This window comes from Melanerpes formicivorus, unplaced genomic scaffold (genome assembly GCF_026170545.1).
Source record: "Melanerpes formicivorus ecotype bairdi unplaced genomic scaffold, bMelFor1.0.p_v2 SCAF_34, whole genome shotgun sequence".
NCBI classification, from domain to species: Eukaryota; Metazoa; Chordata; class Aves; order Piciformes; family Picidae; genus Melanerpes; species Melanerpes formicivorus.
In genome coordinates, this window is record NW_027142386.1 from 7,514,270 (window position 1) to 7,525,604 (window position 11,335).

Genomic DNA, 11,335 nt, shown 5'->3' on the forward strand with positions numbered 1-11,335 from the left:
ACTTCCAGAATCACAGAATTGTTTTGATTGGAAGAGACCTTCAAGACCTTCCAGTCCACCCAACAACCCAACCCCACCATGGCCACTAAGCCATGGCCCCAGGTGCCATGGCTGCAGGTTTCTGGCACACCTCCAGGGATGAGGACTCCGCCACCTCCCTGGGTAACTTCTGCCTGACCGAGACACAGACAAGTGCGGTCTGCAGGCACAGGCTCCAGCCAGCAGCTCCTGGCAGTGCTGTGCTGGCTCCCACCTGCACTTGAACTGTTGTCTTTTATTGCCTGTTCCAGGTTCAGAGCTTTTCCACAGGCAGCAGAGCTAGGAGCAGGCTTTGAGCTTCACCTCCTCCAAGTCCTGTGGTGAGGTTTGAAGTTGCACAAAGTCTGCTGTGCAGCAGATCAAATGAAAGGTTCAGGCTGGGTGTTAGGAAGAGATTCTTCACAGAAAGAGAGGCTGGCCACTGGAATGTGCTGCCCAGGGAGCTGGTGGAGTCACCATCACTGGAAGTGTTTAAAGTAAGACTGGATGAGGAGCCTAGTGCCATGGTTCAGGTGATTAGATGGTGCTGGGTGATAGGTTGGACTTGGCGATCTCGAAGGTCTGTTCCAACCTGCTTAATTCAGTGCCTCTGTGAAACTCTCGCCGTGGCAGAGCCAGAAACCTTCTCTTCTGGGCTGCACAGGGCAGAGGCAGGTTGGCAGCTCAACTGTTAAACTGCCCTGCGAGTGCTGGGTGTTGACATCAGCGTGAGCTCAGCGCTGTAACTTGAGCCTGAAGGCTTTTCCTCCGGACTGCCCATAAATACCGGCCCGGGGAGCCGGCACAGCACAGATCCCTCTGCTCAGACCGAAGCGAACCGGCAGCACCTCACATAGATGAAAGCGAAGAGAAGCTGCTGCGGAGCTCCAGCCATGTCCAGCTCCCTGCGCGTCAGCCCTTCGGTCCACGGCTACCGCTTCGACACCGCCCTGCGCAAGAAAGCTGTGCCCAACATCTTCGAGAGCGTCAACGAAGAGTCCCTGCAGAAGCTCTTCAAAAACTCCGGGGACAAGAAAGCTGAGGAAAGAGCCAAGATCATCCTCGCCACCGACCAGGACCTGGAGGAGAAAACCAGAGCGCTGATGGCTCTAAAGCAGAGGAGGAAAGACAAACTGCTGCAGTTCCTGACGCTTCGGAAGTACTTCATTAAAGTCCACTGAGCCGGCCGGGGAGCGGCGATGGAGGAGAACACTTTGGGACCTTCTGCCACGCACGGCACCAGCTGCTGCCCGGCAAGCTGCCCGTGGGACAGGGCACACGGCAAACCCTCCCCGGGGCTGCAGCCCGGCCGAGCACCCAGCAAACCGCGGCGGCACCGGCGGTGGCATCGCGGTGGGTGAGCAGCTCCCAGGGGGACGCAGCCAGGCTGCTCAGGACAGCAGTGGGACTGAGCCATGGGGAGATCCCCGCCCCGCGCCTGAGCATGACTTGAGACCTTCTGGTGGACTCGCTGTCTGCTGGCTTTGCCTGCGGGCTTTGCCTTTCCAAACTTGATTGCCCAAAGCCCTCGCCAGACCCCGCGGTGGTGGCTGGGAGGGAGGCTCTGGAGACTGAGCAGAGACCACTCTGCGTTTGTTAAAACGCCTTCAATGCACCACGGGGGTGCAGAGAGCCCAAGCTTCAGGGATTGCTCTAGAGGCACCACCATGCAACTCTACCTTTCCCTTCTCAAGCTGTATGTGTGCAGGAGAGACTGTTTGCACAGAAGCAATAATAATGACCTAGTTCCCTGAATTTACTGTGAAGCTCCTCAATATTTTTTGTTCACTTCCCATGACCACTAAAAAAAACAACAAAAAAACCCAAAAGAACCACAGAAAAAGAGAAATGTCCTAAGTAGAGTCTGTGTTTGTATAGATTACAACAGCTCTGAGACAGCTGCTGGGTGGTTAATACCTGATGACAGCCTTATGATGATAGCAGTGATAATTTATTGCCTATGGTGATTTGGAATGGAATAAATTATGGAGTAAATAGAAATTCTCTTGTCTGAAATGCTCAATTCTCCTGCAGGAGTGGGGTTACACGTGGGAGTTGTTTTTTTCTGGGGGGGTAATTTCATAATAGTTTCATTCTGGTGTAAGAGCAGACTGCCTGCACCTCCTCTCCTTAACTCCCTGTGCTTCCAGCCTGCAGTGGCCTTGGCTTCCCCACCGTCCCACCTGCCAGCCCCAGCAGCACGTGTTTGGTGCATGGTTGCTGTGGTGATTCTGACATCCCCACCAAGTTCAGTGCAGATCAAACCCAGATGTCAGTCTCTCCAAAGCCATAGAGGAGAATTCCAGCTCTTGCTCCAGCTTAGCAAACAGAATCTGTGAGTTGTTAGGGCTGGAGGGGACCCAAAGCATCAGCCAGTTCCAACCCCCCTGCCATGGGCAGGGACACCTCACACTGCAGCAGGTTGCTCACAGCCACATCCAGCTTGCCCTTAAGGACCTCCAGGCATGAGGCTTCCACCACCCCCCTGGGCAACCTGTGCCAGCCTCTCACCACCCTCATGGGGAAGAGCTTCTTCCTAACATCCAATCCTGCAGCGGGTGGTGGGTTCAGCTGGCACATCCCAGAACTCAGGCTTGGCTCCAAAGAATCAGGAGTGAGTTATGGACACTTTGGCAGTGGGCTTGGAGTGAGTTTGTCTGCAGGTTGTGCCATACTATCATGATGGACTGTGTTGAAAATGCTTAAAAATAGCCAAGAGCAGTTATTTATACAAATGTCCTCTAATAACCTGCTGGTTCAGGGAAAAAAAAACACCAACAAACCCCACAGCATTCCCATGACTCTGCTTAGAGCAACAAAGATAAAAGAGTTCAGAAGAAAGGCTTCAGAAGAAAGATAAAGCAGCTGCAGGGGGCGGGGGGGTTGCTTACAGTAAAAGCTCCAAAGTGCCTGCAAGTCAGGGACAGCAGGAAGGATCCTTCAGATCACTCCCGGGTAGGATAGCTGCAATGATTTGTAGCGTGGTGAGGCACAGCCAAGCGTTCCCTGAGGGCACCAGGGGCACTTGGGGATGTGGTTTAGTGGCCATGGTGGTCTTAGGTCGAAGGCTGGACTTGGTTTTTCCAGCCAAAACGATTCCCTGGTTCTCTGGCCCCATGGACGTGATGCCCAGCGTGTGGAGCATCCCCAGGGCCACCTAGCACAGCTCCAGCGTCCCGAGAGCAGGAGGAGGTGGAGGAGGCATCTGGAGCCTTCACCGTGGCCCAGAGGATGAGAGGACCAGCTGGCAGCAGGAGGGCACTTTAGGGTGTCCCCACCCTGGGCTCCCCAGCACTTCCACACTCAGCATCAGCTGCAGAGACCTTGCTGGGGCAGGGGAGGGTGGGGCAGGGTGGTCTCTGCTCCCAGGAGGCTACCCTAGAGAGACCTGGGGCCACACCTGGTCTAGGATGGACCCTTTAGGAATAGCCTCCAAAGGCTTTTCAGAGCTGCCCTTGCTCAGAGAGGTCTGCTGGAGTGGGGTTTGCTCCAGAGGCAGCTCCCTGCTCCCCAGCATTTGACCTGTTGCACTGCAGTGTCCCACTCCTGATTCATCCCCACGGAGCCATCCCCAGTGACACAAACTGCTCTGTCCAAAAAAGGCCACACAGGGCTGTTCCATGGCTGGGTCACTGCTGCTTCCCCTCCTGCTGACACCCCCTCCCCCCCCCCAGCAGGTTTTCCCATCAGAGCCATTTCTCCTGTGACACTCCAAACAGCTGAGCAGGGTGATGCAACCACCAAGCCCCTGCTCCTCTGGGGTGTGTTGTGTGAGGACATCCAGCAGCCCTGCTGCCAGAGGATGCTCTCAGAGCCCCCCGTGGGTACCAAACCAGCTTTGTGGTGCACTGCTGCTTTCCACAGCCCTCAACCTGCTGCTGGGGCTTTGCTCCCCCCTTTGCCCTGCTCTGGCCATCGATGCTCCTTCTGGGCCAGGGCCAGATGTGCTTTGTCACAGTCTTGTCACCCTCTTGGTCCTCAATCCCAAACCAGCTCTGGGCTGAGGGAAGGACTTAGGCTCCAGCACTCCGTGTTGCTTGGGGAGGGGTGGGCTCATGGCAGGACACAGAGGAGGCTGCCAGCAGGGCACTGCCCACACCACGACCTGTGGCTCCTCACACCCGTCCAGAGCCTGCTCACCCCGAGGCTTGCAGAGGTTGGGCTGAGCAAAGCACCGCCGGTACCAGTGCCATGCAGGATCCGTGCAGGAGAGGTGCCACGCCGTGCCTTGCCCCTCACTCCATGCAGGATCCGTGCCGGGAGGTGTGGGGCAGGTCCCCGGGGCGTGCCTGGCCCTTCCTGCGCGCTGGGTGCCGCAGACTCGGTGTCTGTCGTGCCGCGGGTGCCGCATTCCTGCGGCCGGCCGGCAGCGCTGCCGCCAGACGCGGGGCCATTGTCAGCCTCCCCACGCAACAAACGGAGGAAAAGGCTGTGCAGGGAATTTCCTCCCTCCAGGAGCCGGGCGTTTCCATTAATTCTTCTCCGTGAGTCAAACTGGCTGTACTGGGTGTCCCTCTGTCCCGGCATCCTGAGGAACATGCGTCTGAGCAGCTAATTTTATCTACCTTCGCTGATGCTCTGCCGCAGAGAGGAGCACCGGAGCGGCTGCCGGACGCCTCCAGCTCGGCGGCTGTGCCCGGAGCATGCCGATGGGCTCCCTGCTGCTGGGGAGAGATGCAGAAACCCAGGGCCAGAAATAAGTGGAAGCCACAGAAATGCAGGACCAGAGATGAGTAGAAGTCACAGAAAGGCAGGACCAAAACTGAGCAGAAGCCTTTTTCCCAAGCTCTGGTTTGACAGACCAGGGAAGGTGAGGAGCAGCTCATGGAGTGCAGCTCAGAGCCACACAGGGGTCAGTTACAGCAGACAGCACAGAGGTCCCATGGTCTCTGTCCCCCCATCAAACACCCAGCTCCATCCCTCCAGAAAACTGCTCTGGGTCAAGGACAGGGACAGCAAAGGGCTACAAAGATGCTGAGGGGACTGAAACATCTCTGATGGGGACAGGCTGAGAGAATTGGAGCTGTTCAGTCTGGAGTAGATCAGGCTGAGGGGGATCTCACCAATGCTGGTTATTGACCAGTAAGGGTGGGTGTCAGAATGAGACCAGGCTGTCTTCAGTGGTGCCCAGTGACAGTGGAAGGGGCAACAGACACAAACTTGAACATCAGAAGTTCCATCTGAACATGAGGAGGCACAACTCCAGTTGCAGTGTGATGGAGGCCTGGGGCAGGCTGCCCAGAGAGGTGGTGGATTTGCCATCTCTGGAGGCATTCAAACACACCTGGGGGTGTGCCTGTGTGACCTTCTCTAGCTGACCCTGCCTTGGCAAGGGGCTTGGACTTGATGATCTCCAGAAGTCCCTTCCATCCCCTACCCTTCTGTGTCTCTGATGAGAAGATATTGTTGGAACAGCTCAGCCTGTCTGCCGTGTTCAGGGCTGGAGATGTTCCCCAGGGTCTGAACATGCAGTGCTGTGACCTTCTGGTTCCTGCTGAAACCAGATCCACACAGCAGGAGCAGAGTCCAACGTGGAGCTGGGCCAGACCCCACATGGCAGTGTTTGTGTGTGGAGGGACAGGGTGCTCCAAGCCAAGGGCAATATCTCCTGGGCAAGCTTCCCTTCCATGCCGTTGAGCAATGGGGCAGGTTAAAAATTGACTGCCTGGCCAGGCTGGCAGCTGTTTTGCCCCAAGGTACAGACTCTCCTCTGCAAACCTTGGGTGCACCCAGGGAAGCTGGCACTCATGGGCAAGTGTCTGCTGGTCCAGAGCAAGGCCAGCTCCTCCCTGCCTTGCCCACCCACCCTGGACAGCACAAGGGGAGGTGCTGGAGGCTGGCAGCTCCCAAGCTCTGCTCCCTGCCGAGCAGGAAGCTAAAAGAATTTCTGCTTGCGTGGCGAAACTCCAGCAGCAACAACACCCAGCTGGTGCCAGAGCCAACCAGCTTTGGGGCACTGCCGTGGCACACCAAGGGCCTGGGCAAAACCCTGCCTGCCACTACAGCCTGGGAAGGCCCAAGCTTGGAGAGTGGCTGGGATGGAGGTGGTGCAGCCTTGCTCTGGAGGCAGCAGGACCCATTCAGCCTCCACCAGACACAAGACTCAAGAAGGACACTGAGGGGCTGGAGAAGGTCTAGAGAAGGGCAGAAAAGCTGGGAAAGGGACTGGGAAACAGGGCTGGGGAGGAGCAGCTGAGGGACCTGAGGGTGTTTAGTGTGGAGAAGAGGAGGCTGAGGGAAGACCTCATTGCTCTCTACAGCTCCCTGAATGGAGGTGGGAGTGAGATGGAGGTTGAGCTCTTGTCCTTGGTCTCAGGTGATAGAAGGAGAGGAAATGTCCTGAAATTGTGTTAGGGAAGGGTTAGGTTGGAGATGAAGAAAAGTTTCTCTGCTGCCAGAGTGGTCAGGGATTGGCACAGGCTGCCCAGGGAGGTGGTGGAGTCCCCATCCCTGGAGGTCTTCAAGAAACCTGTGGCCATGGCACTTGGTGGCCATGGTGGGGTTGGGTTGTTGGTTGGACTGGATGCTCTCAGAGGCCTTTTCCATCCCAAACAATTCCATTATTCTAAGGAGTGTGAGTGCAGTGGTGCCCAGGCAGGCAAAGCCAGCTCAGCACCAGTTCAGGCTGGTCCCACTGCTCCCAGGAAAACACACAAAGTCTGTTGCAGAAGGCAAACCTCTGCTACAAAATGTGTTAAATGTGAGTGAGGAGCTGTAAGGCTGGAAGGATTTGTGGCTGGGTTAGGCTGGGGTTTGTGGAAAGGAGCTGATCTGAGCTTTCAAAGCACAAATGCCTCACATGCAGCAAAACGATGCTGCAGTGTCACTTGGAAGTGACAGCCAAGGCTGTTTATGAGAAGAAAAGCCTCTGAAGTGCTGTAGCCAACAGGAGGTGGCACAGCTGCCATATATCTTTGCTAGAAAAGAAGAGTCAGGCTGTGACCAGAATCTTAACACCCAGACCTGAAAAAGCCCTCAAGCCTCCCAGTGCTCTCCCACCCTTAAATTAAAGGAGTTTCTCCTCAGGTCTAGGTGGAGCTTCTGCTGTTCAAATCTGTGCCCATTACTGTGTCCTGTCACTGGGCACCCCTGAAAAAAGCCTGGCCCCATCCTCCTGACACCCACCTTGAAGTATTGATCAGCATTGATGAGATCTCCCCTCAGGCTGTTCTTTTCCAGACATAAAAGCCCCAATTCTCTCAGCCCTCCCTCATCAGAGATGTTCCAGTCCCCTCATCAGCCTCCATCACCCCTCATCAGCCCCCATCACCCCTCGTCTGCCCCCATCACCCCTCATCACCCCCCATCACCCCTCATCCACCCCCATCACCCCCCATCACCCCTCATCACCCCCATCACCCCCCATCACCCCTCATCCACCCCCATCACCCCTCATCACCCCCCATCACCCCTCATCCACCCCCATCACCCCCCATCACCCCTCATCACCCCCATCACCCCCCATCACCCCTCATCCACCCCCATCACCCCTCATCACCCCCCATCACCCCTCATCCACCCCCATCACCCCCCATCACCCCTCATCTGCCCCCATCACCCCCCATCACCCCCCATCACCCCCATCACCCCTCATCTGCCCCCATCACCCCTCATCACACCCCATCACCCCTCATCTGCCCCCATCACCCCTCATCTGCCCCCACCACCCCTCATCTGCCCCCACCACCCCTCATCTGCCCCTCTGCTCTGCACGGGGGCTCAGGAGGGCTCAGCAGCGGGGCACAGAGTGGTTTGGGGCCGGGAGGGCTGGCAGAGAGGCTCACTTACAAGCCCGGAGGATTTTATGGCGCTGTGGGGAGGGTGTGGGCAGTGAATCAGAGCTGAGGCAGCCAGCGTCACCTCCCGGACTGTGGCTCCTCCGAGCGCCCACTCAGAGGGAGCCGCAGCCGCGGGGAGGCTCCGGTAACCCGGCAACTGCCGGGACTGTTGTTGGGACTGTTGGGAATCCTCCTCCGTGGAAAAGCCGCTTCCGTCGGATGACCGAGCACGGGCCCGGGGCCAGGGGGTCGCTGACTCACACTCAAGCAATTGGTTCCCAAAAGAGCCGCTGGAAACAGCGCGGAGCAGCCCCAGCAGCTGCGCTGCTCCTGCTGAGCCCTGCTCCCTGCCTCCCTCCCACGGGCACCACGCTGCCGGACCGAGCTGGGGGCCACCCTCCAGCTGTGACCCTCAGCCAGGACCTGATCACGCTGTGGGACAGCAGCAAGAACAGGCTGCCCAGGGAGGTGGTGGAGCCCCCCTTCCTGGAGGTGTTCAGGAAACCTGTGGCCATGGCAGCTGGGGCCCTGGTGGGGTTGGGTTGCTGGCTGGACTGGATGAGGCCTTTTCCAAGCAGAGCAGTTCTCTATTCCCCAGCTGGATTCCTATTTAGGGTCACCTGCCATCCTGAGCACTACAAAAGTTCTAACCCAGATGTGATTCTTCTCCCCCTCTCTCCAAACTGCACAGGACAGGACAGGATTGATCACCTCCCAGCCACGCCAAGGAAGCCACTGCAGCCCCTGCCAGGCTTTTGGGGAGGCTGATTTACACCCACTCACCCTCACCCAAGCACTGCTTCCTGAGCCCATTGCTGGGGGCTGCCAGAGGGTTCAAGGGCAAATCCACAGCTCAAAGCCACATCAAAATCCTGACCCAAGCTCAGCCCATGGAAAAAATCCAGGAGACTTGAAGGATGTTGGAGGGAAGTGAGAACCTTGACTCCACTCTGCAGCAAGAGCTGCCAGACACAAACTGGTTCTATCCTGATTCCAACTACCCAGCTCTTCCTAAACACTGAGTGGTTCAGCAGCTATAAAAAAGAGTTTGTAAAAATGCTTTATGAGGGTGGAGAGAGACATTCATCAAAGTCAAAGAGCACATTTTCCCCTGGCTACCTGGCAAGAAAATAAACCTGCAAGTGACTAAACCCTGATCTGCTTCTGGAAACAGCAATCAGCAGGAGAAGGAGGAAAAAACCCCACCCCTGACACCTGGACCAGCTCCCCCTGATCCATGCAGACCAAACCACAAGGTACAGCCCTGCTTGCTGCAGCACTGCAGCCCCATCCCCACTTTGCTCTTTGGGGCTGGGTACCACCACCCCCAGCCATTCCTGACCACACTTGCAGCAGCTGCAGCAGTGTGTCCCTGCCAGGTTGATCCTTTCCCTTTGGCTGTCCTCAGGAAGCAGCAGGCTTCTGAGGGGTGAACAACCCCATGAATGGGGGATGTGGAGGTGCTGGAACGTGTCCAGAGCAGGGCCAGGAGGATGATCAGAGGGCTGGAGCACCTCTCCTATGAGGACAGACTGAAGGAGTTGGGGCTGTTCAGTCTGCAGAAGAGAAGGCTTCGAGGTGACCTCATTGTGGCCTTCCAGTATCTGAAGGGGGCTACAGGAAGGCTGGGGAGGGACTTCTCAGGATCTCAGGTAGTGATAGGACTAGGGGGAATGGAATGAAGCTGGAGGTGGGGAGATTCAGGCTAGATGTGAGGAGGAAGTTCTTCTCCATGAGAGTGGTGAGACCCTGGAATGGGTTGTCCAGGGAGGTGGTTGAGGCCCCGTCCCTGGGGGTGTTTAAGACCAGGCTGGGTGAGGCTCTGACCAGCCTGATCTAGTGTGGGGTGTCCCTGCCCATGGCAGGGGGGTTGGAACTAGATGATCCTTGTGGTCCCTTCCAACCCTGAATGAAACTATGAAACTATGAAACTATGAATGCTCCAGGCTTGGGGCAGAGTGACTGGAAAGCTGCCCAGCAGAAAAGGACCTGGGGGTGCTGGGTGACAGCAGATGAACACTTGCCAGTCTGTGCCCAGGAGGCCAAGAAAGCCACCAGCATCCTGGTCTGGATCAGCATCAGGGTGGTCAGCAGGACCAAGGGAGTGATTGTGCCTTGTACTGGGCACTTGGTGAGGCCACATGTCCCATACTGGGGTCGATTTGGTGCCCCTCACTCCAAGAAGGACATTGAGAGGCTGGAGCAGGTCCAGAGAAGGGCAACAGAGCTGGGGAAGGGTCTGGAGAACAGGGCTGGGGAAGGGTCTGGAGAACAGGGCTGGGGAGGAGCAGCTGAGGGAGCTGGGCTCTGTGGTTCTAGGATCTTACAAAAACAATTCACATTATTCCAGAGGAAAGAGTCTCAAAGGGAACAGCAAAGGCAAAGCTTGGTCTGGAGCAGCAGACCTCAGATGGCCCTTGGGGCTTGTGCCAAAGCAGCCTGGGTTTGTGAGGTGACTCTGAACCCTGCCCTTTGATGGGGCGGGTGGCTGTGCCTCTGCTCCTTAATTACTGGCAAAGAGCAGTAATTGCCTCCTTAAAGCCAGGGAGAGCCAATTCCTCACCCCCACAGCAGGAAAAGAGGGATCAGGCTGGAGGCGGTGGGAGGGTTCCCGAGGCGGTGCCGCCGCAGCCGGCAGCCGGAGCCCTGCTCGCTGCGGAGTTAATGGAGCTCGTTAGCGAGCACAGCTCCTGAGCACCCACCGGAGAAGCCGGAGCAGCAGCACAGTAAATCTCACACTCACTTATTACATTATGCCTCATGTATTTACTTAGGGCACGCTGCAAGCCCTGCACTCAAGCATGCCAAGGTTTGTAACACACACCCCTGGGAAGGAGAGGACATTGAATCATGGAATTGTTCTGGCTGGACAAGCCCTCAAAGGTCATCCACTCTCAACCAGCAACCCAGCACCACCATGGCTACCAAACCAGGTCCCCAAGGGCTGTGGCCACAGGTTTCCAGAACACCTCCAGGGATGGGGACTCCACCACCTTCCTGGGCAGCCTCTTCCAGTGCCCGTTCAAGGTATTACCTGACCCCACACCAGTGCCCAGCTTCTCAGCTGCAGACCTGCAGAGTCTGTCTCCCAGCCTGGCTTTGACCTCCCTTCTGCCCTCAGCTGCTCACAGCAGGTTTTGCTTACTGCAAACTTACAAACTTCAGCCCTTCCGTGGACTATTTTAGGCCAAGTGCTCCTCTCAGCCCTCTAATCGTGTCCATCTCTGCTGTAACATGATTCTCTGTAACCCATTGTGTAATCAACATGTTTGGGTCCTTCTTCAGAGGTTCAAAGACAGGCCTTTAACCCATTACTCAAAGCCCCATCCTATGGGAGTTACATGTGCAGCCTGAGCTCTTCCCACGCAGCTGCAGATGAAAGTCCTCAGCGATCGATGCCAAGGGAAAGCTCATAAAGCAATTCCACTTTGGGGCTTGTTTGATCAGGCTTGGGCTGGTTCAGTCAAATGTGTCCCCCACATCTTGCTCCATGTTGCTTTGGTTTAGCTCTCTGCCTAGCCTTGAGGACTCCTAGCTCT

The 11,335-nt window shown here is 56.7% G+C and overlaps 1 protein-coding gene across 1 annotated transcript; it reads left to right on the forward strand.

Annotated features, from left to right (window-relative positions):
- The first annotated feature begins 813 nt into the window (after positions 1–813).
- TCIM (transcriptional and immune response regulator) lies at positions 814–2,019 on the forward strand. Its single transcript, XM_068156764.1, has one exon. The coding sequence runs from the start codon at positions 876–878 to the stop codon at positions 1,197–1,199; it is 324 nt and encodes a 107-aa protein (XP_068012865.1). The 5' UTR covers positions 814–875; the 3' UTR covers positions 1,200–2,019.
- Positions 2,020–11,335: the final 9,316 nt, after the last annotated feature.

What these genes read in the sequence shown, in the direction of transcription:
- TCIM (XM_068156764.1), top strand. Translation starts at nt 876, where the DNA reads ATGAAAGCGAAGAGAAGCTGCTGCGGAGCTCCAGCCATGTCCAGCTCC.